Consider the following 24,833-nt stretch of genomic DNA (forward strand, 5'->3'; position numbering starts at 1 on the left):
TCCATTTCCATAACCACCATCTTCTTCTTCTTCTTTCGGCTTTTCCCGGTTAGGGGTCGCCACAGCAGATCACCTTGTCCGCACATTGAATGGCAGTGGAGTTTTACAGTGGCGAGTTGCCAGCCCGGCGCCCAACCTTCCACAGAAGGCACACGCACACCTAGGGCCAATTTAGAGTGTCCAATCCACCTGCAGCATGTCTTTGGGATGTGGGAGGAAACCGGAGCACCCGGAGGAAACCCACGCGACCACAGGGAGGACATGCAGACTCCGCACAGAAGGCACGCCAGCCGAGGATTGAACCGGAGAACCTCTTGCTGTGAGGCGGCAATGCTAACCACTGCACCACCGTGGCCGCTCTTTCCATAACCACCATCTGATTTTACTTAATGCAGTTGCTAAAATCCATAATTTCATTTACTCTTTCACTCCATATAATACAAAAATAACATTTTACCTATTCTTTTAATATATTCTTTACTTCTAGTATTATAACATCCATATTTAATCACATCCACGTTTGTTTTATCCACTTTTTTATATCTTTGAAAAAATCTTTTTTTTACACGGTTTATCCCATAACTTTTTTTTACTCTTTCACATTTCAAAATTGCATGTTCAGAAGTTGCCATATTTCCTTTTACTAGTAATTTATCTATTAATGTTCTCCACAAAAAATCATGATGTTCAGCTTTCTAATTATATAATTTGCTTCTTATTTTTATAGCTTTAATTTTTTCACCTGTTAGACTTCCCCATAGTTTTACATTGTAATATTTTATCATTACATTCTTATACCATATGTTTCTATCATTTTCTATATCATCAGTTTTTAATTTCCAAAAAAATATTTTTTCTTGGTAACATTTTATTTTTCCATGTATACATTCTTTTCTCTTTTTACCATACCATAAACTTTATCACACTTATATTTATATAGTTTCACTACTAACCTCTCATCTTTTCATTTATCCACTTTGTACAAATTTAATGGAGCAGCATATACTACTGGGTTAATTAGCAGTAAAACTCTTTCTTCTTTATTTACATAAAAACTCCTCTTTTTACTGTGTTTAATCTAGAACCCCATATAAATGAAAGAATATCTACAATAATTCCTTTTCGAATACTGTTGGCAGCATAAATACACTTGCTGAGTATGCTATTTCCCTATCAGTGCTAAATTTATCAAATAAGCTTTTTTGCTAAATGATAATTTATATATTCGCCAGAAAAGACAGGTTTGTATTATTTATTCTATTTTTCTAATTTAATTAAAGTTGTATATCTTTCTTCCCAATTTTTATACTTAACACAGAAATTTTATTCATTGTAAAACATATACCCCCTAGCTTTACTACATCACCTAAACCTTTACTTTTCTGTTTAGTTAAAGCCACCCCTTTCACCTCTGGACACTCATATGTGCAAATTATTAATTCTTTTATCCAAAAAATTGTTTTCTGCAATTATTATAATGGCACCTGCGTATGTTAACAAAACTGGAATTCTTAGAACTGGAATTCTTAACCCTTCATGTGTTATATACCCCCACCTCCTTTATTTTGTAATTTATTTCACATACTATCACATTCATAACTAATACAAAGTGTATAGAATTCATCACTGGACATCCCTGTCTTGCACCACTCTTCATATGTACCTCTTGGCTTAACTAGCCATTTACAAGTATTTGTATTTTATTATTACTATAGGCTGACATATACAATTTCCTAACTTTTTCACTTATATCATATTCTTTCATTATTACCCATAAGATTTCATATCCATTTGTGTCAAATGCCTTATAAAGGTCTCATATTATGATTTTAGCCTCTTTTTTTCCATTAATAAAATCACACACAACTTCTCTAACTATCATTAATAATTCTTGACAATCCTTCTTCCATAATATTTTACATTTTAGTTTCAAATCTCTTTTGTATTATTTTCATAAAGATCTTATATTTAGTATTATTCAATACCATCAGTTTCCAGTTTTTTAACTGTCTTCTATCTTCCTTCATACATATGAAAGTATTCCACTATATAATTCTTTATATATAAAACCTTAATTTAACCATTTACTCAAAATCTATAATATATTTTTTTGCCAATCCCTTAAATTTTTATACATTTCATACTCTAATTCCATCTGGTATTGCAGCCTAAATTATATTTAATTGTCCTAATACTTTATCTAGCTCATTATTTCCTTTCCCAACTCTTTATTCTTCTTTTTCTATTTACCTTTTACTTTCCATGTTTTATTCACTTCTTTCTTTTTTTCTTTAAACAATTCTTATACATATTGTACTACACTATTCATAATTTTTTCCTGAGTTCATTCTAGTTCTCCTTTTAATTTTTTTTATTTCTCCAATTACACTACCATCTTCCTTTAATAATCTACTTAAGTAACCTGATACGTCTTCCCTTTTCCCTGTAAAAAATATCTTGACGTATTTAATGGTTCTTGTATTTTTCTTGATTTCTTTCATATAATTATTTTTCTTTGCCAAACTACTTTCTGTCATAATGGTCTATATCTTCAGATGTATCATTATGTTCTTTTATATTTTTCGTTCTCTATTTTTCTGACATCATAGTCTTACAGTAAGAGCATTTTTCATATTTTTCCTTAAATATCAGCCACCACTTAGGCCAGTTTTTATAAAATGTTCTCATAATATTAAGATCTTTCCATAACTGTATTACTAATCTCTTTCCTCCTTCATTCTATGCTTTCTCATCAATTCTTCTTACTGTTTTGCTTATTTTTATAAATTCCTGGTTTTCCTTTATCTCTAGCCATACTGCAAGATGATTAGAAAATCCTCTTTCACCTACAACCCCTTCTCCTGTAACTAAACCTTCTGATTATATAAAATAATTTATTTAATTTCTATAGATAACCCTTCTGTAAGTCCATGAATTTTTGTCCCAAAGTTTTAACTTACCACATCTTATAACGTCTAACATTTTTCTTATATCATTTCCTTTCTTTTTACGCTTGTCTCTTAAATCACAGTTAAAGTCTCCTGTTAATATAATACTCACGTTTATCACTACATCATCTAAAATTTGATGAAATAAGCTTTTTTGTAATTAGTATACCCATATAATGTTATAATTCTATACACTTGTTTTTTTCTATTTTAATTCTATAGTGGTTAACCTTCACATTTTCATTAAAGTTACATCTAATATCTTTACTGTATTTTTATAGAATATGGCTATTCCAGATCATCTCTCATTTCCCAAATTTCTGATCTTTCCTCCCCATAGTTTCTCATGTTTGTAATATTTCATTTGTTAAAAATTTTGTTCTCTAATATAATTACATTTACATCACTTGTACTAATCTCTCCAACGTCCCTATTCTTCTTTCTATATTTACAGAAAGCACTCAAAATGTTAATTTTCTCTTTTCCTTTGATTCATGGTTTCATAAGTTCATTGCTAATTACTAGGGTAGTTTTCTTAATAGCCAAAGATCACAATAAAGGATGGCCAGCACAAGATAGGTGATTTATCAAGTTCTATTTATTGTAAAAACAATAAATAGACAAAAACATACTGCAAACCAGTTTTGGCACAAGCCTTCTTCAGTGCAAACACAAGCATTTAATATAAACCCCATCCACACCTACATTTAAATACACAAAACAAAACACGCACCCCTTTTTGTCTATTTTTACAATAAATAGAACTTGATAAATTACCCACAGCTTGTGCTGGCCGTCCTTTATTGTGATTTTTGGCTCTGCACTTTTGGCCATGCACGGCTGCCATAGTTGCGTATGTCTGCAGGTTTGTTAGCTTTCTTAATAGGCCATTTTAATTCCAAAAGGTAAGTTTGGCGCAAAGCAACACTTCACATCACTAAAAGAACACCATCCCCATGGTGAAGAATGGTGGTGGCAGTATCATGCTCTGGGGTTGCTTTTCTTCAGTTGGAACTGGGGCTTTAGTCAAGGTGGAAGGAATTATGAACAGTTCCAAATAAAAACCTTCATGAGTCTGCTAGAAAGCTGACAATGAAGAGGAATTTCACCTTTCAACATGGCAATGACCCTAAGCATACATCCAAATCAACAAAAATAATGGCTTCACCAGAAAAAAAGTTTTGGAATGGCCGAGGCACAGCCTAGACCTAAATCCAATAGTAAATCTGTGGGGTGACCTGAAGATGGCTGTGCACAAGAGATGCCCTTGCAATCTGACAGATTTGGAGCCCTTTTGAAAGGAAGAGTGGGCAAATATTGCCAAGTCAAGATGTGACATGCTGACAGACTCCTACCCAAGAAGACTGAATGTTGTAAAAATCAAAAGGTGCTTAAACAAAGTATTAGTTTAAGGGTGTGCACACTCATGGAACCAGTTTATTGCACGTTTTTATTTTTTATATTTTTCCCCTGACATATTTCTTTGATTTTCAATTGAATTATACAGGTTACGGGTCACATTAAAGGTGGCATAAGTTTTGAAATGATTTACTGTGGTCTCATTTTTTTATATCACAAAAACCTGGCATTTTAACAGGGGTGTGTACACTTTTTATATCCACTGTATGTGTTCATCACTTATTTCAGAACCTTTTTTCTATGTCCTCTATTATTTTTTTTTCTCATCTAATTTTTCTTCTATTTCTACTGCTTCTAAAATATCTTCTCTCTGTTCATTTTCTTTTCTTTATTTTTCTTGTTCTTTACTCTTATTTTCATTTTCCAATCCACCCATAAATGCCCAATTTTATATTTATAAAATTTCAATTCACATTTTTTGCATCATGTTCCATTTTCCCCGCAAATATAACATTTTCTTTTGTCACAGTTACTTATCAAATGTCTTTATTTTCCACAAAAAAAAAAAAAAAACACGTTTTGGGTTGTCTCTGTATTATATGACACCCATATCCCCCTCAACATTTATCATACTTGGTAGTCTCTGTATTATATGACACCCATATCCCCCTCAACATTTATCATACTTGGTATATGTACAAGTTTTTCTCTTTCTATTTTTAACACAATATTACAAATCCCATCCACCAGTTCATAAACCTCTTTTGTCAAACTTTTTCAATGTCTAGTACTTCTTTACATAAAGTTTTCAAATGTCCTTTCAAAGTCTCTCTTTCTACCTCTGTTCAAAATTGTACATACATTTTCTTTTTTGTTTCCCTGTTAAACGCTTTTATCAAATAAGATTCCAAGGATTACAGTCTTTCTTTTTTCATATTCTCCAAGAAAAAAATTCCATTGAAAAAAACAGTCTCAAATTCAAATATAATGTCATAAAATATCTCTGTTAATAAAAATAAATCATCTTACCTCATGTGCTTTTACACCCAAAAGAGTTATTAAATTGTCCCACACTTCACGCCTGTCCATTTCTTTGCCTTCTTCACTTTGGATCCTTACCACATGTTTTTCATTTTTTCTACCTTCTTTTCTGCTGCTCCACTTCTGCCTTCTTTTACTTTCTCTACCTATGTTGTCTTTTCCATCTCACCACTATTCTTCAGAATTGTCTCTGCATCTTTCTTTTGTATCTTCTCATTAATGTCCCCCAGGAAACATTGCCTTCATATTCTGGCTCACTATGCACCACCATTTATTTAATAAATCATCCCGCAACCCTCCCAGCTGGAGGATTGTAATTATATATCCACCATTTGCTGACTCATCTCCATCAAATTTCTTTGAAACATTTCCTCACAATCCTGTACACATTCTCCAGTACTGATATTTGCTTTCTCCGACATTTTATTCACGACTCCATCATCTCCTTCTCTCTCCATCTGCCTTCCTGTTTCTCTAAGCTTCCTCTAGACCTCAAAGAGAAACAGGAAATGTTCCTCCAGAATGGGTCCCACTTGCAACATTGATGAGTAAGGGATGTTCCCTGATGCCCTGGCCAAACTTCCCCTAGTAATATAAGTACCACCTTACATCTCCCCTGAAAATAGACTTCTAGCCTAGTGGGACTAACCCAGTCAACAAAGGATAAATAAAAATAAAAGCATACAAGGTGTGATTAAGCCTCTCTCCCTCACTACTACAATAGCCACTACAGATGCCATTTTCAGAAACATCTCACCTTTGATATGACATGGGCATCCGTACACATACTCACAAAGAATTATGAACTGGTTTATTAGCCCACAGCTAGGGCAGGTTTTACTTTACATACAAGGTTTGTATAGTGACATACCTTATTTTAACAAAATAGCAAGTAGTGTACCAAATCAGACCATTGGTAAGGAATTGCACGTGTCTGTGATTAAAAGAACAGTACAACTGCATGAGACACTCACCATAACAGTAGAGTGCCAAATAATCTAGACATCTTGGATGCTTTGGTCCTATCTTGCATTTACGTTGATCTGGGTTTCCCACATACACACACACACACATATATATATACATATATATATATATATATATATATATATATATATATATATATATATATATATATATATATATATATATATATATATATATTATTAAGAATAAGCTGCAGTAAAAAATATTTTTAAAGATATTTATTATTGAGACTTTACTGCAATAACAGACAAATACAAAGTGGTAAATAACACAAATCATTATTTATTTACGAGCCGTGGGTGTTATCATAAATTAATATGTAAATTATTAGCAGTAATGTACATTATGCTCAGCATAAGTTAGATGGACCCAATTAAATACAGTTTAACTGCGAAAGTTTACATAAATAAACTCTAATAAAATTCATAATCAGGCACCAAGTGCAACCAAAACCAATAAAATATTGATGAACTACAAGAAACCACTGAAAAATTAACAAAGGTGGAAAATAAATATTAAAAAAAAAATCTCAACATATGAATGACAATCACAACAAGCACTCCCATACCAAAAGCTGAAAAGAAACAAAAGGCCACTACACTAATATCATAACATAACAGGAAACCCAGTATGATTTACACTTGGCAACAAATTTGGCACTGTGGCATAAGGGGTAAAGCCCTGACTACAATGCAAGCAACCAAAGTTTAAATAGCAGCTTAGTTGCCTGCAGGAGCTAGCAACGCAGAAGTTAGTGGCCATTACCTGCTCTATGACACCTAATGCAAACACTAGGTGTTGCATCTGTGAAGCACTAGCCTGTGAGCACACACACACAAACTGCTTACCTGTATGCAACTAAGCGGAGGCAGCATGCAGTGGCATGCTCCCTTTGGCTGACAGCATGGTAGCAGAGCTCAGGGAGCTAACACAAGGATAGGCTAGGCTGCAACACTGTGTTGGCAAGCTGTCCAGCTCCCTAACACCAGACCCTCAAGAAGGGAGCAAACAGGCTAATAAGGCACTTGCTTATCCCAGGACTGCCTGGCTCTCACCCCGATGGAAAAAACAAGCCAATTAAGTAAAGACTGCAGAGTTATTAATCAGGTCCAGGGAGATCAAGAGAAAAAACAAACATAACGACAAAGTGATAAGAAGGACATGTTTTACATGGTAGCAAAATGTAAGTTAACTACTTTCCAGAGAAAAAAACCATAAAACAGCCAGGTTCTGCAACTATTTGAAATAACATAAGAGGAATTATGTCAGGGAAGATATGGGTTTAATTTTCTTGATATGGAGGAAAACAGTCCCACTGCCACTTGTATCCATTCTGCATAATTTCCAGCACTGAATAGTCTGTTGCCATCTTATTCTAGGCGGGAAAATAGAGAAACCGTGTCTGCAAGGTTTAGAGGACATTCAGGATGGGGAAGGGAAGGGACTGGAAAAGGAAGAAAGTAAGGCATTTTTCTTTGGCTGCCTTTGAGCTTGGGCAGAACTCCCTTTTTCTTTGAATTTCCCTGCCATTGTTTATTTTATTGTTGTTTTCCAGATCTTTGTTACTTACAAGGCTTTCTATAAAAGGACCCAAGACCGAAAAGGTAATTCCTGCTATACTTAACAATCGGGATTAAAAAATCTGTTTTACCCCTTGGATAAGTGTGCCCCATTTATCAAAGCTTTTCAAAACGTCAGCTGAAGTACCACCAAACAGTACTTCCTTGCCAAATGGAACATTTAGAATGTGTCCCTTGACATCCCCAGACATATTTTGAGATTTAAGCCATGCATAACTAACCCAGATGCAGCTACTCAGGTTACTACAACAGCAGTATCATATGCACATTTTAAATAATGCCTAGTCACCTGAGTTACAGAAGACATCATACTATGCAAGGAGAATTTACTGTCTGAGGATGGTAAATCCACAAGTACCTTGCTCATTATAGCTAAGAATATATGAGCATAAGAGTTGTCTGTACTAAAATAAGGCTGGGGGAAATATAAACCTTCTTCATAAAACTGTTGAAAGCCCTTCCATTCTTATCAGAAGAGACAGAATTACCAGCAGCCAGATGTTTAAAACTACCATCCTTGGCAAAGGAAATCACAGGTGGATCAATTGCAGGGTTGCAAAAAAGGAACTTGTGCGTGTGGCACTATAAAGCCTGCCAGGCTTCTTGGGTGCAGGAGTGGGCTGTCAGACAAAGTACATGCTGCATTAAAGAAATCTTCCAAAGCACTTATTGCAGAAGGGATGGTCAAAAGCTTAGGGGTCTCCATCATAGTATCAACTACATGCAGCCTTATGATTTATACCACTGCAGCAAACACTGTTCCCTATTTATTTGCTTTGTTGTTAGGACTATCCCTCTGGCAGGGTTTATCTTTAGTGAAAGTCTGGGAGAAAAATTCTACACAAACATATTTATTATTTAGTTAATACCAGACTAAAATTAATAATACAAATCATCAGTACAGCAGTAAAAATTTCAGCATCACCGTATAGTCACATTAACACAGTTGTGCATATATTCAATTGCCTTAAAAATTATAAGCAGAAACAAAAATCAGTTTTATAATGATATAAATGTGAATCCCATATCAAATGTGCAATGGATACTATCTGGGTCTTCTACTTCGAGTGCGTGACTCTCGTAAACCTTTCAAACACTACTTCTGAGTCAAAGGGAAAAACATACCCTTGTCTGACAGAACACAGTGATGTAACAACAGCTGCCCAGTTAATATTTTTCATGTATACATTACAAGACTGCTAGTGAAGACCAGTACCCTCGCTAGTCAGGCTGCTGTATTGTTACAGATTACTACAACAAGGGTGCTTTTACTGACAATGCTGCCACTGTTTCTGCTGTGTTTAACATTGGTACACATAGATCAAGGCTACTGTGGCACCTTCTAGAAACAAAAGCTCATTTTTGCATCAAAACAATTCTTTTTATACATAAGTTATTCAATACCATCTAAAATTAGCCACGTGCAAGGCTAAGATGTATAGATCCATATAGAAACAAGCTCTCATTAACAAATTCAATAAAAGCTGAGACCCGTCATTATGTATGGCTTTCTTCACTAAACTGAATATGAATGGCATATCATGTACTTTGCTGACCTGAAATTTAACTACTACAGCGGCTGTAACTATAGAATAAGAAATTATATCGGACTTACCATGCTTTCAGCAGACTGGAACTAACAGACTCTTGCTGTAACAGAAACAGAAACCTCATTACTTGCAGTATACTGAAGTATAAAAAAAATGAATACACTCACATACCTTATCCTATCAGGAGATTCTGCTGACATTTCAGTGTACTGTTCTGTTCTGCACTTATCACTGAAAAGTACATTTCAAAGCAGCAATACGCACATCAACTTAACTTAAAATACTTACCTGAGAATGAACCATAGCAGCACATCATAAGTGAGATCTAAACTCGTACAATTGTTCATAGGAGGTTAACTGGCTAGAGCCTCTAGAGCCCTTACAAGCCTAGCTATGTTAATCCTGAGTTGCCCCAATTTTCCTTGGTTAGCTGGACATAATTCACAGAGTGAGTCTATGATCAACATCGAATACACCTGTCCATGAAGGACATGGGTGCCACCCCTGGGGTGAATTTGCGGTCTCCCATCCATTTGTCTGGGTTGCACTTGAATAGGGTCAGTGAGGAACTCTACTTCATGTGAACTGGAAGTTTATTTCAGACGATTGACAATATCTGGGAGATATATCTGTCTCTCCAAAATGTTCTGTTTATGTCACAGGCTAGGTTAAGATTTAGAGCGTGTGACTGATGTGCCACTTGACTTGCGGATGTGCAGAATTTCCATCAGGGTAGGGTTGGAGACTGCCCTGTAGACCAGGACCAAATTGCCTCTCAGCAGCCTATAAGATACAGAGTACAGTAGGGCTTTCAGTCTATCCATGTAGGTCATGGTTTGGAGGCCCTGTATTTTCTTGGTGAGAAACCTTTGTGGTCTCTCCAGCTGCTGTAGGTGTTTGGTGAGGTATATGCAAAAGACAGCATTGTATTCTATTAATGGTCTGATCAGGGTCAAGTACAGTGGAGTTAATATCCTTAGACCTGGACGCGATGCCCTTTCTTATGAGATGCACAACATGGAAGGCTTTCCTTACCACTGTGGAAACAAAGTTCACATTGCTATCAACTTTGTGTTACCAGAGCTTGCACCCCTGGGTTTAAACTTAGGGAGATGCTGTCAGCATTGTAATTAGCAGAGAAATGTGTTTTGCCAAAGGGGTATTAATGCAATTTTTTGTGTTTAGTTTCAGACTGTCGCTTTGGCACCAATCATTTGTCTGCATTAGCCCCTGCTATAATATGTCAACATCATTGAGGGACTTACTGATTGCACTCAATTTGCAATCATCGGCGAACCTGGTAAGCTAAAGGCTGTCTATTTTAGCCTGGACGTCCAAGTAATCGATTCCAAACTGTAAAGGGCCCAGCACAGATCCTCCTGGTATGCCACTGCTGATGGATCTTCTAGTAGAGGTGGAGTCACCAACTTTGACAGTATGTGTTCTGTTCTGAGCCGACTGGCTACCCATCTAATGATGTAAGGGTTGAGCCCCAGCTGGGAGTTTCTCAATGCTATCTGAGTGGGGGATTGTGTCAAAAGCCTTGGCTAGGTCAAGATAGGCAGTATGTACTGTCCTACCTTATCCAGGGCTTTGATGACTTTCTCAAAGAAGTCTAGCAGGTTTAATAAGCATGATCTATCCTTAAAAAAGCCAGACTGGGTTGGGTCTACAGTATGAAGGTCACCTATGTCCTTGTTGATAAAGTCCATAACGATTCTTCCCATGGCCTTGCAGATTAGGCTAGTTAGACTTACGGTTATACAGTTTACAGGGTCAGTTGATGCCCCCCCCCCCCCTTTGTGTAAGAGGATTACTGTTGCTGTTCTCCACTCTGCTGGAACAAAGTCAGTTCTCATGCTGTAGTTAAACAGTAGACCAAGTGGGTCCACTCGGCCTGTTTTAGATTGCTTAGTAAGCAACCCGGGATGTCGTTTGGTCCCAATGAGGTTGTGTTTTTGGCTTTGGAGAACACAGATATGTCCTGATCTCTAGACATATCAGGCAAAAGACTGGTGTCAGGTATGCTATGGCGTATGGCTGGTGGGTCAGGAGGGTGAAGCTTCGCCAAATCTGTCAGCTAACAGATTGGCAATTTCCTCTGGTATAGTATGTGCCAACCACTACCAGTCAGGCACACAGCTGGCCATTCCCTTTTACATTTCGGGCATAGTTAAAGAATGCCTTATGATTGTCCATAGCTAGGGATGCTATTTTAGCTTTGCAGTTCGCTTTAGAGGACCTTACAAGATTTTTCATTTGCTTGTTCAGGCTGTGGAGGGAATTCTTCCTCTGCTGAATCAGTTCCCTACTGTTATTAGTCATCAGTTTTTTCCTCTTGTTATATAATCTGTTTATACTTGAGGCCCACTAGGATGGCTTGTTTTTTTCAGGAGAACCTGGTTTTGATCCGGTCAGGTACAGATGAGTCTATACAGTCATTTAAGTGCTTATACAGGACATTTGTATACGTCTCTTTATAGGAGTCATTGTTGTCTGAGATTGTGGGGAGTATAAAACTTTATATACCATTGCTTTGCAGGATGTAGTTTGCTTTGGAAAACTTTTTTAGGTTTTTTGCTCTTGTGGGAGTGTCAGGTTCAATAGTTAGTTCCAATGAGACTGATTTACGGTCCAACCTTACCAGGGAGGGCATCACACAGGTGGTAGTGTACTGCCACCCCATGTTGTCGAGTCCTATGTCTAGGACATTTGAGCCCCTTGTGGGGGTGCAGACTATCTGTTCCACAGCATTTGTGTTGACAAAGTCCAGGAACCTCTGCGTGAGCATGTTTGCGCTCGTGTATGTATCCCAGTCGATGGAGGGATAGTTGAAATCTCACGACTAAGGTGCTGAGCTGTATGATGAGTAATTCCAGTAAGTCCAGGTAGGTGGCATGCTTTTCCTGATTCATGGTGTGAGACCTATAGATAGCAATGATGTGGTATTGCCTATAGTTAATTGGACATGGAGTAGTTTGACAGAATCATACTGTCTGACCAGTCTTGAGGTATACTTGGCACTAATGAAGATGGATATACCACCACCTTTGGCTCTTTCATGCTCACTTTGAGGTCTGAACATGTGGAAGGCATTGTAGCCTTACACAGCCGAGGTGCTCTCCACGGCCTTGAACCATGCATCAGTGACCGCACAGACGTCAGCATCTTCCAAGGTGAGGAATGCTTCCAGGGAGTGCAGCTTCCCATTCAGACTACTGGCATTAAGCAGAAAAACCTTTAGCTTGCAAGGCATGGATTTTGCTACATCAGAAATTTTGTTGTTTTGATATTGCCAAAAAAATGCACTATGGGGGAGGCAAGTGCCTTTTCCAGTATCCGAAAGCCTAGAGGAGGCAGGTGCAGACAATCTCTGGCAAAGAGGCGTGCATGTCTTCCCAAGCTAACAGATGCTGGATCCCCCTGGTATGACACCAGAAGCTAAGCCAATTGTTGAAGTTGATCGTTTTTTTGTTTATATTGTGGCATCATCCTGGGTGAAGGTAGAATGCTGCTTAGGGCTAGGGTCATACCTGCCTGGGACACATAATCTGAGAGTTCAGTCATGTCCCTTTTCATAGAGTAACCACAAAAAAGGACCAATGGTGCAAAAAAAAAAACAAGAAACAAAAGTAAGCACCACCAACCAGGAATACACACGAACAATAGATTGTAGAATCCAAATAGAGTTTATTGCACTAACGCTTGTACGAATACAGCACGTTTTCGTCATCAACTTCATCAGTAAATGAAAAGCAACCACTTCCTACCATATATATACCTTTCTTAATCACATCAATTAAATCAATTCAATCAATTTTAAAAGCCACAAGGTGGACAACCAGTAAATTATACAAATAATAAAACAATAAAACCTTTCCACAGAATATTAAAAACTTTTTACATTTAATAATTTAATTAAAACACATTTGATACTCTCATCAATTTTAAAATTCATACAAAACGCTTTAATGAATAACATATAAATAAAACCATTTTAATTCAGGTGAATCTTGTGTACTGTAGTATAAGTGTATGTCTCCCTCAAGTGGTGAAACTGAAGATAGCATATAAATTAAATTATAGTTGTGATAAAATATATATAAATAATCTATGTATAAAAAACTTCAAATGAAATGAATTAAATGAACATTTTAATTAGACATTAAATAAATATTTTCACTACCTCCTACATGTAATAAATATAATAAATAACAATTGAAGTTTAGTTAAAGTTTAGTTAAAGTTTAGCAGATCTAATTTTGAGCACTGGTGCAAGAGATACCATTTCATTAAGACCTGGAAATCTGCTAGAATCCAACACAAGTTGCCAATATAACTCCCTATACTCAACAAGTGTTTCCCACATACCACCCCTTGGACTCAACGCAACCACCTCCAAAATGAAAAATTGAAAGCCAGATGTTCTACAAGTGGTAGTGTGCTTATATAATGCATTTTTCTCATTTTTTGTTCTAATTTCATATACATGCTCGTAAATCCCCTGCTTTAACTTCCTTTCACTTTTCCCTATGTAAAATGATTCACATACCTTACAAGTTGCAATGTAAACAATCCCTTTGGTGTTACAGTTAGCATAAGTATTTAAAGTTAATTTCCTTTTTCTAGCATTTAAATAAATGAAGTCTCCTGTTGATAAAAATGTACAATAATTACAACACCCACACTTATATGAACCCTTCTTCTCTTTTTTACTACTCTGTGTGAACTCAAACTGAACCCCTCTCTAAAATATTTTTGATACTGTTACCTTTTCTATATGTGTAAATCAGTTCTTTCTCAAAAATATGCTTTAAGTCTGAAATTTTCAAAAAATTGCTCCATTCCTTATCAAAGATTCTCCTGATAACTTTAGAATTGCCATCATACGTAGTAATCAAACTAGATACATAGTCTTCCTTTGGTTTATTTACTTGTTTCATAACATCCAAAATTTGAGTTTTACCTAAAATGGGAGCAAATCTGTCATTTCTCTTTTTGCATATTTCATCTGAAATTTTGTCAAATTCCCCTGGATATCCCCTGTTTAAAAACAATTTTCTAAGTACACTCACCTCACTTAAAAAAGTCTCGTCATCGGAGGTCATCCTACTTAACCGTACTAACTGTCCCTTTACCACACCTTTCTTCTGGTGTGGTGGGTGGGAACTAGTATAGTACAAATAAGAGTTTGAAAAGGTCTCTTTTCTGTGAACCTTGGATGTAAAATGACCGTTGTTAAATTTGATTTTAACACAAAACGTTGCAATATTAATACTAACGCCAGTTACAACACAATGTTAAAGGACTTGGACTATTACCTTTACAAATATAAAATGTTGGAGATGGATTGTTCTTATTTGAAGCATTGTTTACAATTGAAAATAGTACCAAAAGGCCTTAGGGTATGTAAGTACCCAAATAATGTTACAGAAGGTACTGATTTTTTTAATGATTTAATTTCTGTTTTTGACAATTGCGGATTTGATATTATGAGAGCTATTATCAAAAACAATGAAAGGGAAATGGAGAAACTGTTTACTGATATAAATAATATCAATAAGGCTATCACAAATGATTTATTGTATACTGTTGAAGTAGAAAATGAAAAGTACCACAAGTTATTAAAGGATGTTGAATTTAGGTGTAAAGAAGTTCAAAATAGGAAATTTGGTAAAATAGATAGAGATTTAAATGAATACAAAAATAAAACCCACTACCCAAAACCAAAACCAACACAGGGAACAGGGTATGGAAGATGGGTCAAAGAATCTTTTGGTGAAACTGGGTGGGAAGAAGCTGTGAATGTGGACAGTAACAAAGATGTGTCTGAGTATCCTCCACTAAGAAGGTCTGAAAGATTGACGGATAAAGAACCTGTAGATTATTGTTCAAAAAACTACATGGGGAGGGCGTGGAGGCCCCAGTGGAGGAAAGCGCAGGCTTGGAATTAATGAATGTTTTTACACATGAAGGGAACAAATGGACATTTAAGGATTTCAATATATTCAACTTTTCTAGTGTTTCCATTAACAAAACTTTTTTTGATTTGTTTACCAAAGGTTTTGGTTTCATTCCCAAACAAAGAACTAACATTTTTAAATTACTAGTTGATATAAAACTATTCATTAGGAAGAAAAATTTAGAGTTATTCTTCAATGGAAAAAATATAAGTATTGGAAATGAATGTTTGAAACATAGAAGTACTTTCAACCCACCATTGCACCCACAACTTAGAAACTTTGAATTAAAAGTGGAAAGGGAACTACGATCAAATTTGAGCCACCAATATGTACACCCCAATTTAACTCCTAGTGAAACGGAAGTACTGAAGGAAATCAGTAATAACAGGAGTGTAAGGGTTATGAAACCCGACAAAGGTGGAGGGGTGGTATTGATGGACAGCATACAATACGAGGGGAAAATGATGGATATTCTCAATGACTCTGACAAATATTCTAGAGTATCTATTAATGAAATCAACATTGCATACAAAAGAATACAAGTCGTATTAAATGATTTACTGTTAGAGGGTTCAATTGATGTTGAAACACACAAATTTTTGCACGTGGAGAAGCCAAAAGTACCTTGCATATTTGGAATCCCGAAGGTGCACAAAAATTCTCAGGACCCACCTTTAAGACCCATTGTCACTGCAGAAGGATCCGTGACAGCACCACTAGCAAAATTTGTGAATTCAAAGGTAAAATGTGTGTTAGAAGGAAACAAGAATGTATTGGTAGACTCCTGGGATTTTTTGAGGAAATTGGAACCTTCTTTGTTTTGTGACAGCATTGCATTTGGTACGCTAGATGTTGTGGATCTGTTTACATGTATACCACACAATCTCGGCATGGAATGGTTTGAAGAAATGTTAGTGCACAGTAAAAAAAATCTCACACAGAGACTTTAGAGTGGTATTAACCCTTATGGAAACGGTGTTGAAAAATAATTACATATTCTTTCAGGGTGAATATTTTAAACAAGAAAAGGGAGTAGCCATGGGGGCACATTGTGCTCCCACCTATGCCAATATAATAATGATTTATTGGGAAAACAAATATCTTTTGAATTCACCCTGCCAAAGTTACTGGATTTTATACAGTAGATTTTTGGATGATTTATGTTTTTTGTGGAATGGACAACATGATGACTTTGACAAGTTTGTAGAATATGTGACTAATACAACTGATTTCCTGGAGTTTACCTTCAACTTTAATCAACATGAACTAATTTACTTAGATGTTACTATTACAAAAAACAACGGTCATTTTACATCCAAGGTTCACAGAAAAGAGACCTTTTCAAACTCTTATTTGTACTATACTAGTTCCCACCCACCAACACCAGAAGAAAGGTGTGGTAAAGGGACAGTTAGTACGGTTAAGTAGGATGACCTCCGATGACGAGACTTTTTTAAGTGAGGTGAGTGTACTTAGAGAATTGTTTTTAAACGGGATATCCAGGGGAATTTTTTGACAAAATTTCAGATGAAGTATGCAAAAAGAGAAATGACAGATTTGCTCCCATTTTAGGTAAAACTCAAATTTTGGATGTTATGAAACAAGTAAATAAACCAAAGGAAGACTATGTATCTAGTTTGATTACTACGTATGATGGCAATTCTAAAGTTATCAGGAGAATCTTTGATAAGGAATGGAGCAATTTTTCGAAAATTTCAGACTTAAAGCATATTTTTGAGAAAGAACTGATTTACACATATAGAAAAGGTAACAGTATCAAAAATATTTTAGAGAGGGGTTCAGTTCGAGTTAACACACAGAGTAGTAAAAAAGAGAAGAAGGGTTTATATAAGTGTGGGTGTTGTAATTATTGTACATTTTTATCAACAGGAGACTTCATTTATTTAAATGCTAGAAAAAGGAAATTAACTTTAAATACTTATGCTAACTGTAACACCAAAGGGATTGTTTACATTGCAACTTGTAAGGTATGTGAATCATTTTACATAGGGAAAAGTGAAAGGAAGTTAAAGCAGAGGATTTACGAGCATTTATATGAAATTAGAACAAAAAATGAGAAAAATGCATTATATAAGCACACTACCACTTGTAGAACATCTGGCTTTCAATTTTTCATTTTGGAGGTGGTTGCGTTGAGTCCAAGGGGTGGTATGTGGGAAACACTTGTTGAGTATAGGGAGTTATATTGGCAACTTGTGTTGGATTCTAGCAGATTTCCAGGTCTTAATGAAATGGTATCTCTTGCACCAGTGCTCAAAATTAGATCTGCTAAACTTTAACTAAACTTCAATTGTTATTTATTATATTTATTACATATAGGAGGTAGTGAAAATATTTATTTAATGTCATTTCATTCGAAGTTTTTATGCATAGATTATTTATATATATTTTGTCACAACTACAATTTAATTTAAATGCTATCTTCAGTTTCACCGCTTGAGGGAGACATACACTGTATACTACAGTACATAAGATTCATCTGAATTAAAATGGTTTTATTTATATGTTATTCATTAAAACGTTTTGTATGAATTTTAAAATTGATGAGAGTATCAAATGTGTTTTAATTAAATTATTAAATGTAAAAAGTTTTTAATATTCTGTGGAAAGGTTTTATTGTTTTATTATTTGTATAATTTACTGGTTGTCAACCTTGTGGCTTTTGAAATTGATTGAATTGATTTAACTGATGTGATTAAGAAAGGTATATATATGGTAGGAAGTGGCTGCTTTTCATTTACTGATGAAGTTGATGACGAAAACGTGCTGTATTCGTACAAGCGTTAGTGCAATAAACTCTATTTGGATTCTACTGTCTACTGTTCGTGTGTATTCCTGGTTGGTGGTGCTTACTCTTGTTTCTCCCTTTTCATATAGCCCAGAGATGTACAACTCAAGTCAATCCCCCCAACAAGGACTATGACAGTCATAACAGTACTTGTTGTTGAGTGACTTGACGGATCCTGGCACCTGACAGGCAGCTGACAGTGACCTTCTCTTTGTCTAGTCTGGTGAGGGGGGCATCTGTGTGTCTCACTATGGAAGTTTCCTATGACTAAGACATTAGGTTTTGAGGCATTTTTGCCTTAGAGGCATTTTGCTGAGACAGTAATGTATATGTTATTATGTGTAGTGGTCACTATTTGCATAACAGTGTGTGCAACTGGTTTACGTTTGGGAGGTTTGTGATCTTTCGAAAGGCTTCTAGTGAGTGCTTCCACATATGCAGGTTTATGTGCTGTGGCCTTATTTTGTGTAAGAGGTGAAGTGAGTGTGCTGGCAGTCTGTTTGATGGCAGTTTTGCTGTTATGTGAGAGAACAGACTCCAATTTCACAGTGTAATTACATCTCTTACATAAGGTATTTGTTTGTTTTAGGAGTAAGTGGCTGTCAGTATACATGAGGCAATTGCTACATTGTCTCAGGATGCCCATGTCAATCAGACTGGCCAAAGAAATGACAGGAAACTGCCCATCCATTATAGCAGGTTTTTTACTGTATCTACTATTAGGGAAGGAAAGGGGCTTGTTCTATTGAAAGCTAGGGATGATAAGTGTGGCAACGCTGCTCAGTGCACAGCTAAGTTTCCCATAGTGCACTAGGGAATTTTGGGAGGTTTCCTCTGACAGATTATTTACTTATTATTTATTTAACATTTGTTGACCGGGTTAGTCCGACTAAGCTAAGTAGCCCTTTTTCAGCAGAGGCCAGGGAGAAAAGCTCCACAGTTTTACAAATTTAGTGCTACCAGTATCAGCAGGTTACAATGTATACATACAATGAAATACATTTTATCAGAAAAAATAATAATAGTGAAAAAAAACATAATAAGCATATATAACAGAAATTATCCGATACAAACAATATTTCAATAAACAGTGAAAAAAAAGTAAACAGTGTACTTAGTTATTTCATGAGATAAGTGACATTAGAAATGGAAGTAAAAGATGGAGAAGAGTGATACTTTGGAAAGGTTTACGAGCTAAAAAGGTTTGAAGTATAGGTGATTACATATCAATTAAGGGCTAGATCAGGGGGGAATAAGTCCAGTAGCAGGAGCAGTGAGTTTTTTAGGTACTCACTAGTGGCAGTTTTGAAATTATTTGGATGTTTGAGGGATCTGATTTCTAGAGGTAATTTGCTCAAGAATATGGTAGGATTGTAGCTGTAGAGGCTGCAGACCATTTTAGTTTTAGGTTTGTATATTTGCAGTAGGTTCAGGTCAGACCTATGTACGCACCTAGTGGGAGAATATAGAGAGATGAGGGGAGATAGGCTAGGGCAGAAGGATTTCAGGTACAGTATAGAGTGAATTACTTGTAGTTGATAGAGTAGAAGCTGGTGAGGTAATTCCAGCCAGTTTTGGCATTTTAGTGAAAGACAATGATGTGATTTATAAGTTTGGTGAGCAGCGAATCTGGCAACCTTATTGTAGGTAGACTCTTGTTTAGTTAGTAGTGTGGAGTTAAGATTGGTAAGAATTTGGCAGCTACATAGAAGCCTAGATAGGAGGTATGCATGAGAAAGGATTATATTCGCTTTGTTAGTTGGAAACTTTTTGTTTCAATAAAGGCGGCCATTTTTTGGTGTGTCTTTTTGATGCAGTTGTTTACATGTAGATCAAACTTGAGTTGATCATCCATCATTACTGCTAGTAGTTTTGTACTAGTTCAACATTAATGGGGTGATATTGAGGGACAGTACAGAAAATGTAGACTTAATGTGGGTGAAGTTTTTTGGGAGAAATAGTAAGAGTTTTGTCTTTTTTGGGTTAAGAATTAGTTGGCTGTCACAGAGCCAGAATTCAACTGAGTTAAAAGATGCTCGCGTTGCAGAGATAAGGTCAGAGGGAGTATCTGTGATGGTAATGACAGTGGAGCCATCTGCGTTTTGTACAAGGGATGAGTGTGGTCAGGAGGTGTATTGTAAATTAGTGAATATATTGAATAGTAATGGGCCAAGGATAGATCCTTGGGGGGTGACCATTTTCACAGGAAGAGGAGGGGAGAGAGCTGAAAGCCATCTCACCGATTGTAGATGGTCATTGAGATAGCTGGAAATCCAGGTAGTAGTAGAGGCTGAGAAGGCTAGGTTAGCTAGTTTGTTCGGCAGAAGAGGATGAGAGAACGTATCAAAGGCTTACGACAAGTCGAGGAATAGGCAGGAGACCAGCTTTTTATTGGCTCTGGCTAGAGAAATAGTATTAATGAAGGATATAAGGGCAGTTGTAGTGCTGTGTTTGGGGCGAAAGCCATGATGTGTAGGTTTCAGCAAGTTATCCTGAAGAAGGTATTTCATGATTTGCTTGTGTATACATTTTTCCAGTATTTTTGAGAGTGGAGAGAGGATCGCAAAGGGTCTGCAATTTGTAATGTCAGTGGAGTTACCTCCTTTGTGAATGGGTACGCTGTAGAATTCTTTCCAGATAGATGGGACCTTAGATTCCAAGATGGAGTCATTTATTAGGATTGATAGGGAGGGCATGGGATTCAGCAACAATTTGTAGGAAATAGGGAGGCAGGTTGTCAGCAGAAGAGCAAGGTTTAAGTTTAGAGAGCAAGGATTTTATATAGTTAGTGGGTACAGTTGTAAGAGAGAAAGTGGTAGAGGAGTTGAGAGTTGGAGAGGATTTGGAAACGTTAGTTGTGTTGGTAATAGAGGAGAAAGAATTTATCAACTTAGATATGGATTTAATGAAATAAGAATTGAATGAGGTAGCTGTTTCTTCTGGTGAGTTGTTTGGGCAGGAGTTAGGAGAGAAAGGGTTACCAGTTGGAGTTGGTTTACAGAGTTCCAAAATTTCTTAGGATATATTTTTGGGCAGTTGGGGGGCGGGGGTTAAAGTAAAAGTTATTTTTGTCTTTGTGGATGTGGGTTTTTTTTGCCTGATTTCTTAGTTCTTTATATTTTTGCAAGTGGGAAGGGAGCTTAGTTTTTACCGACATTTTCCATGCCTTGTCTCTAGTTTTCATTAGGCTGTAAGTGGCATTGGTAAGCCAAGGGGATATATTAGATTTGATGCGAATAGTGCGGGGTTGAGCAAGAGAGTTACGGACGTTAAGGAAAGTAGATATGAAAGAGTGGACAGCTTCATCAAGGCGGAGATAGATTAGATATGTCCAGTTTATCCTGGAGAAGAGGGCATTAAAAGTCTCAGGACAGAAAGTGAATAATTTGCAGCAGGTTATGTATCTGTGAGGCCTAGTTAAATGAGAAGTGTATCTAAGAACTTTCACAAGGGAGCAATCACTTAGGGAGTTGGGTAGGGTCTCAGGGTTATGGTATTTGTGGGGATCTGTGACTAAAATCCAATCGATGAGAAAGCTGGGGGTATGTGATCTGTTTGTATGGGTGGGGGTTGAGATAAGTTATACAAAGCCATGTAAATTGATGCCCGAAGTAGTGTTTGGGGACTAAAGAGTTAGCCAGTTTATATTTACATCCCCAAGAAGAATGGTTTAATTGTGGAGGCTTTGAGAACGGTAAGAGAGAATGTTTTCTAGAAAAGTAATGTTATCTCTGGGGGGAATGTAGATACCTACGACTGTGATAGTGGTGTAATTGTTAAGTTTACAGTTAGCTGTCAGGAGTTCAGCAGGTGAGAATGAGGTCTAGATCAGGTCAAATGTCTAAGGAAAATTTTTCTTCAAAGCATTTGCATCTGTACAAGGCACAGCTAACCCCGCTGCTAGGTACGCAGCAAACTCATAAGCAAAGCTAACATATAGGCAAAAATAAATACTTTTAAGCTAATCTACCACTAGTATAGCACACAATGAAACTTCCTCCAGCAATCCCCAGCTCAAACAAGGCTGGAACTACACTCTTCTGCTTCAAGCGTACACGGGTGCCCTTCTTAATGTATGATGGCTGGTTCAGTGCTCAGGTGTATCAATAGCAGGCTAGATTCAACATATCTGAATCTAGACTATGCTATCCAGGCTAACAGCATAGTTGAAATCAAGTGTAGAAAATGATGCAGCATGTTTTGCATTAAGAATCACTTTACGGCTCACAGGCTGCTTTTGTTACCACTTTTGTTATCAATAATAACAAATGATTACTTCTCAACTGAGATGGTGTGATGAATGACCCTTTGGTAACAGAAATAGGAAATCCCTGGAGAAAGCAGCAGTAGCAGTATGTTATGGCTAGGGAAGAGCTTGAGCTGAATGGAGTTCACTGCCATCACTAAAAGGTGCCAAGGCGCCAGTCCACCCGTATACTATCACTTGTCCATGTCCATATTATGAATAAAAGGGAAATGTAAAATGCACTGGAAGAAGAAGGACTCAGACTGAGTACACCAAAGATGAAGAGAAACGTCTTGACCTTGGATATACCAGTGAGAAAGCTATTGCCACTGGACAGTAACAGTGCCAAATCATGGGTGACGGTTCTTATAGTACTCCTGGTTAAGTCCCACAAAGACAGAATTCGGAGACTATAGCAGTGTCTTTAATCAGTTAGGTAACACAGTGAGCAAAAGCAGAAGAGGAATACAAAAGAATAAAATAGGGCAGCAGAAGAGCTATACAGTGCAACAACAATGAATGCAAATGGAAATCATATCCTCTATCAGATACCCTGTCTCAGACAAACTGAGAGGAAGCAGGAAATTCAACAAAAGCAGTAAATAAAAATATGAGGAACAGAATTTGATGGAAAAAGATAGACTATGAATATGCCAGAGACAAAAATCATCCAGAAAGCAGAAGGTGGTTCTAGAGAAAGAGTTGGTAGATGAAGCATACACATAGACATGTAGGATGACAACAGCATGCTAGATATCAGGCAAAACCTCTGATATAATTCTCCTCTATTTACAGAGGAGTGAGAAGGTAGGCTGCTAGCATGGAGTGGCAAGGTATGTAGAGATGAGATGAGCATTAAGAAGGAAAAATGATTGGTGTGGGGAGTAAAGAAGGAATTAAATGGACTTTGGAAAAATATGACACAGGGTCCCGACAAGCAATTTTTCAGGAGGACAGCAAGAGTAGTTCCCTCGGTCAAAGCATCCAGGCAATACGATGCTTGATAGCCTTACTTCCATTCTAGAAATTGTTGTAGAAAACATACTGTAGGGCAGATGTGTGGCATTCCTGGATGCTAATTTTCCTGCAAGAGACCAGCAGACTGGCTTTACATAGCAGAAATCTCACCAGTCAAATGTAACCATGTTATGATTCTGACATCAAGGACAGGGAATAAAGGAAGTTCATAAAGTGGATGTTGAAATTAAGGACCTCATGAAAGGCCTCTCAGAGCATATCTCACAGGAGGCTGATGGCGAAATTAAAGTGTTTGGGTATAGAACTGGCTGACTGACCAGATGTATTTAGGAGAAAATATTGTAACAAGTGAAGTGTGGCATGATTTGGTGCAAGTCCTTTGTAACATTCTTTTTGTCAGCTATTATCAGGTTTAACAGCAGTCCTGATGACAAAGATTCACATAGTAGCAATGGATGCAGCAACCACGTTTAGGGTGGACAAATGGATGGTTATAAGCATTTAGTGTAAGAAAAGATCAAGGTTATGTATTTTACATCCATCTGTCTATGCATTTTCTCGTTCTCTCTATTTATTTATCTATCTATTAATCCAGACAATGCCAGAAGTTGTTTACAGCGCAGGATAAAGAGCTCCTTAACAAAAAAAACACACAAAGTGCAAAAAATCATTTTACATTATGAAACAACTACAGCAATAATAGATGTACCAGTCTAATAGTTGTTTAGACAGTAAGCGTGACAATCAGCATCTATCCCTTTTCACAAAATCTTTAAATGTAAACATTAACAGTATAAACTCTTAAACTAAAAAACAGATACTAAAATAGTAAAACATTAGGAGTAAACAACGCCAATTAAAGAAAGACTATACAGTTAGAAGTGCATGGTCTTAAGACTAATTAAAAGCATCAGGGTAAAAAGTCTTGTGGCTTTTCCCAGTTAGGAGTCACCACAGCAGAAGTCTGGCCGCTAATGATTGGCAGTGGATTTTTACAGTGCCAAGTTGCCAGGCTGACGCCCAACCTTCAAAGAAGGCACACCCATTAACGCACCTACCTGCATGTCTTTAAACGTCACTCGACCATGGTAAAAGCATCAGGTAAAAGCCTCAAAAACAAAGAAACTGTGTGGAAAATTACATATGTGGAGATCCTACTGATATTAGTAGAAACACAATAATAAAGAATGGGGTATCATTGTACAAAACAGACACATTGGAATAAAAAGAGAACATGTATGGCAAGGCCCCTGGATATGTGCAACTACCAAAGATATAATACATATTGTGAGCTCTGACTAAAAAGGTGGTTAGTAACAAGTAAATGTGAGGAAAAAGGCATGTAGCTGGTTTCAGAGAGGACAGAAACATG

General features: G+C 36.6%; 1 protein-coding gene across 2 annotated transcripts in view; it reads right to left on the reverse strand.

Annotated features, from left to right (window-relative positions):
• The window catches only part of EIF2AK2 (eukaryotic translation initiation factor 2 alpha kinase 2), a 1,554,704-nt gene that overhangs the window by 1,167,089 nt on the left and 362,782 nt on the right, over nucleotides 1–24,833 (reverse strand). For both annotated transcript variants that reach the window (XM_044057939.1, XM_044057874.1), the window contains exon 6: nucleotides 9,531–9,565. In XM_044057939.1, the coding sequence (XP_043913874.1) occupies nucleotides 9,531–9,565 (35 nt within the window). The remainder of the gene's footprint in view (nucleotides 1–9,530; nucleotides 9,566–24,833) is intronic.

The sequence above is a fragment of the Protopterus annectens genome, chromosome 1.part0, assembly GCF_019279795.1.
Source record: "Protopterus annectens isolate FY-2018-M chromosome 1.part0, PAN1.0, whole genome shotgun sequence".
Taxonomy (NCBI): Eukaryota; Metazoa; Chordata; order Ceratodontiformes; family Protopteridae; genus Protopterus; species Protopterus annectens.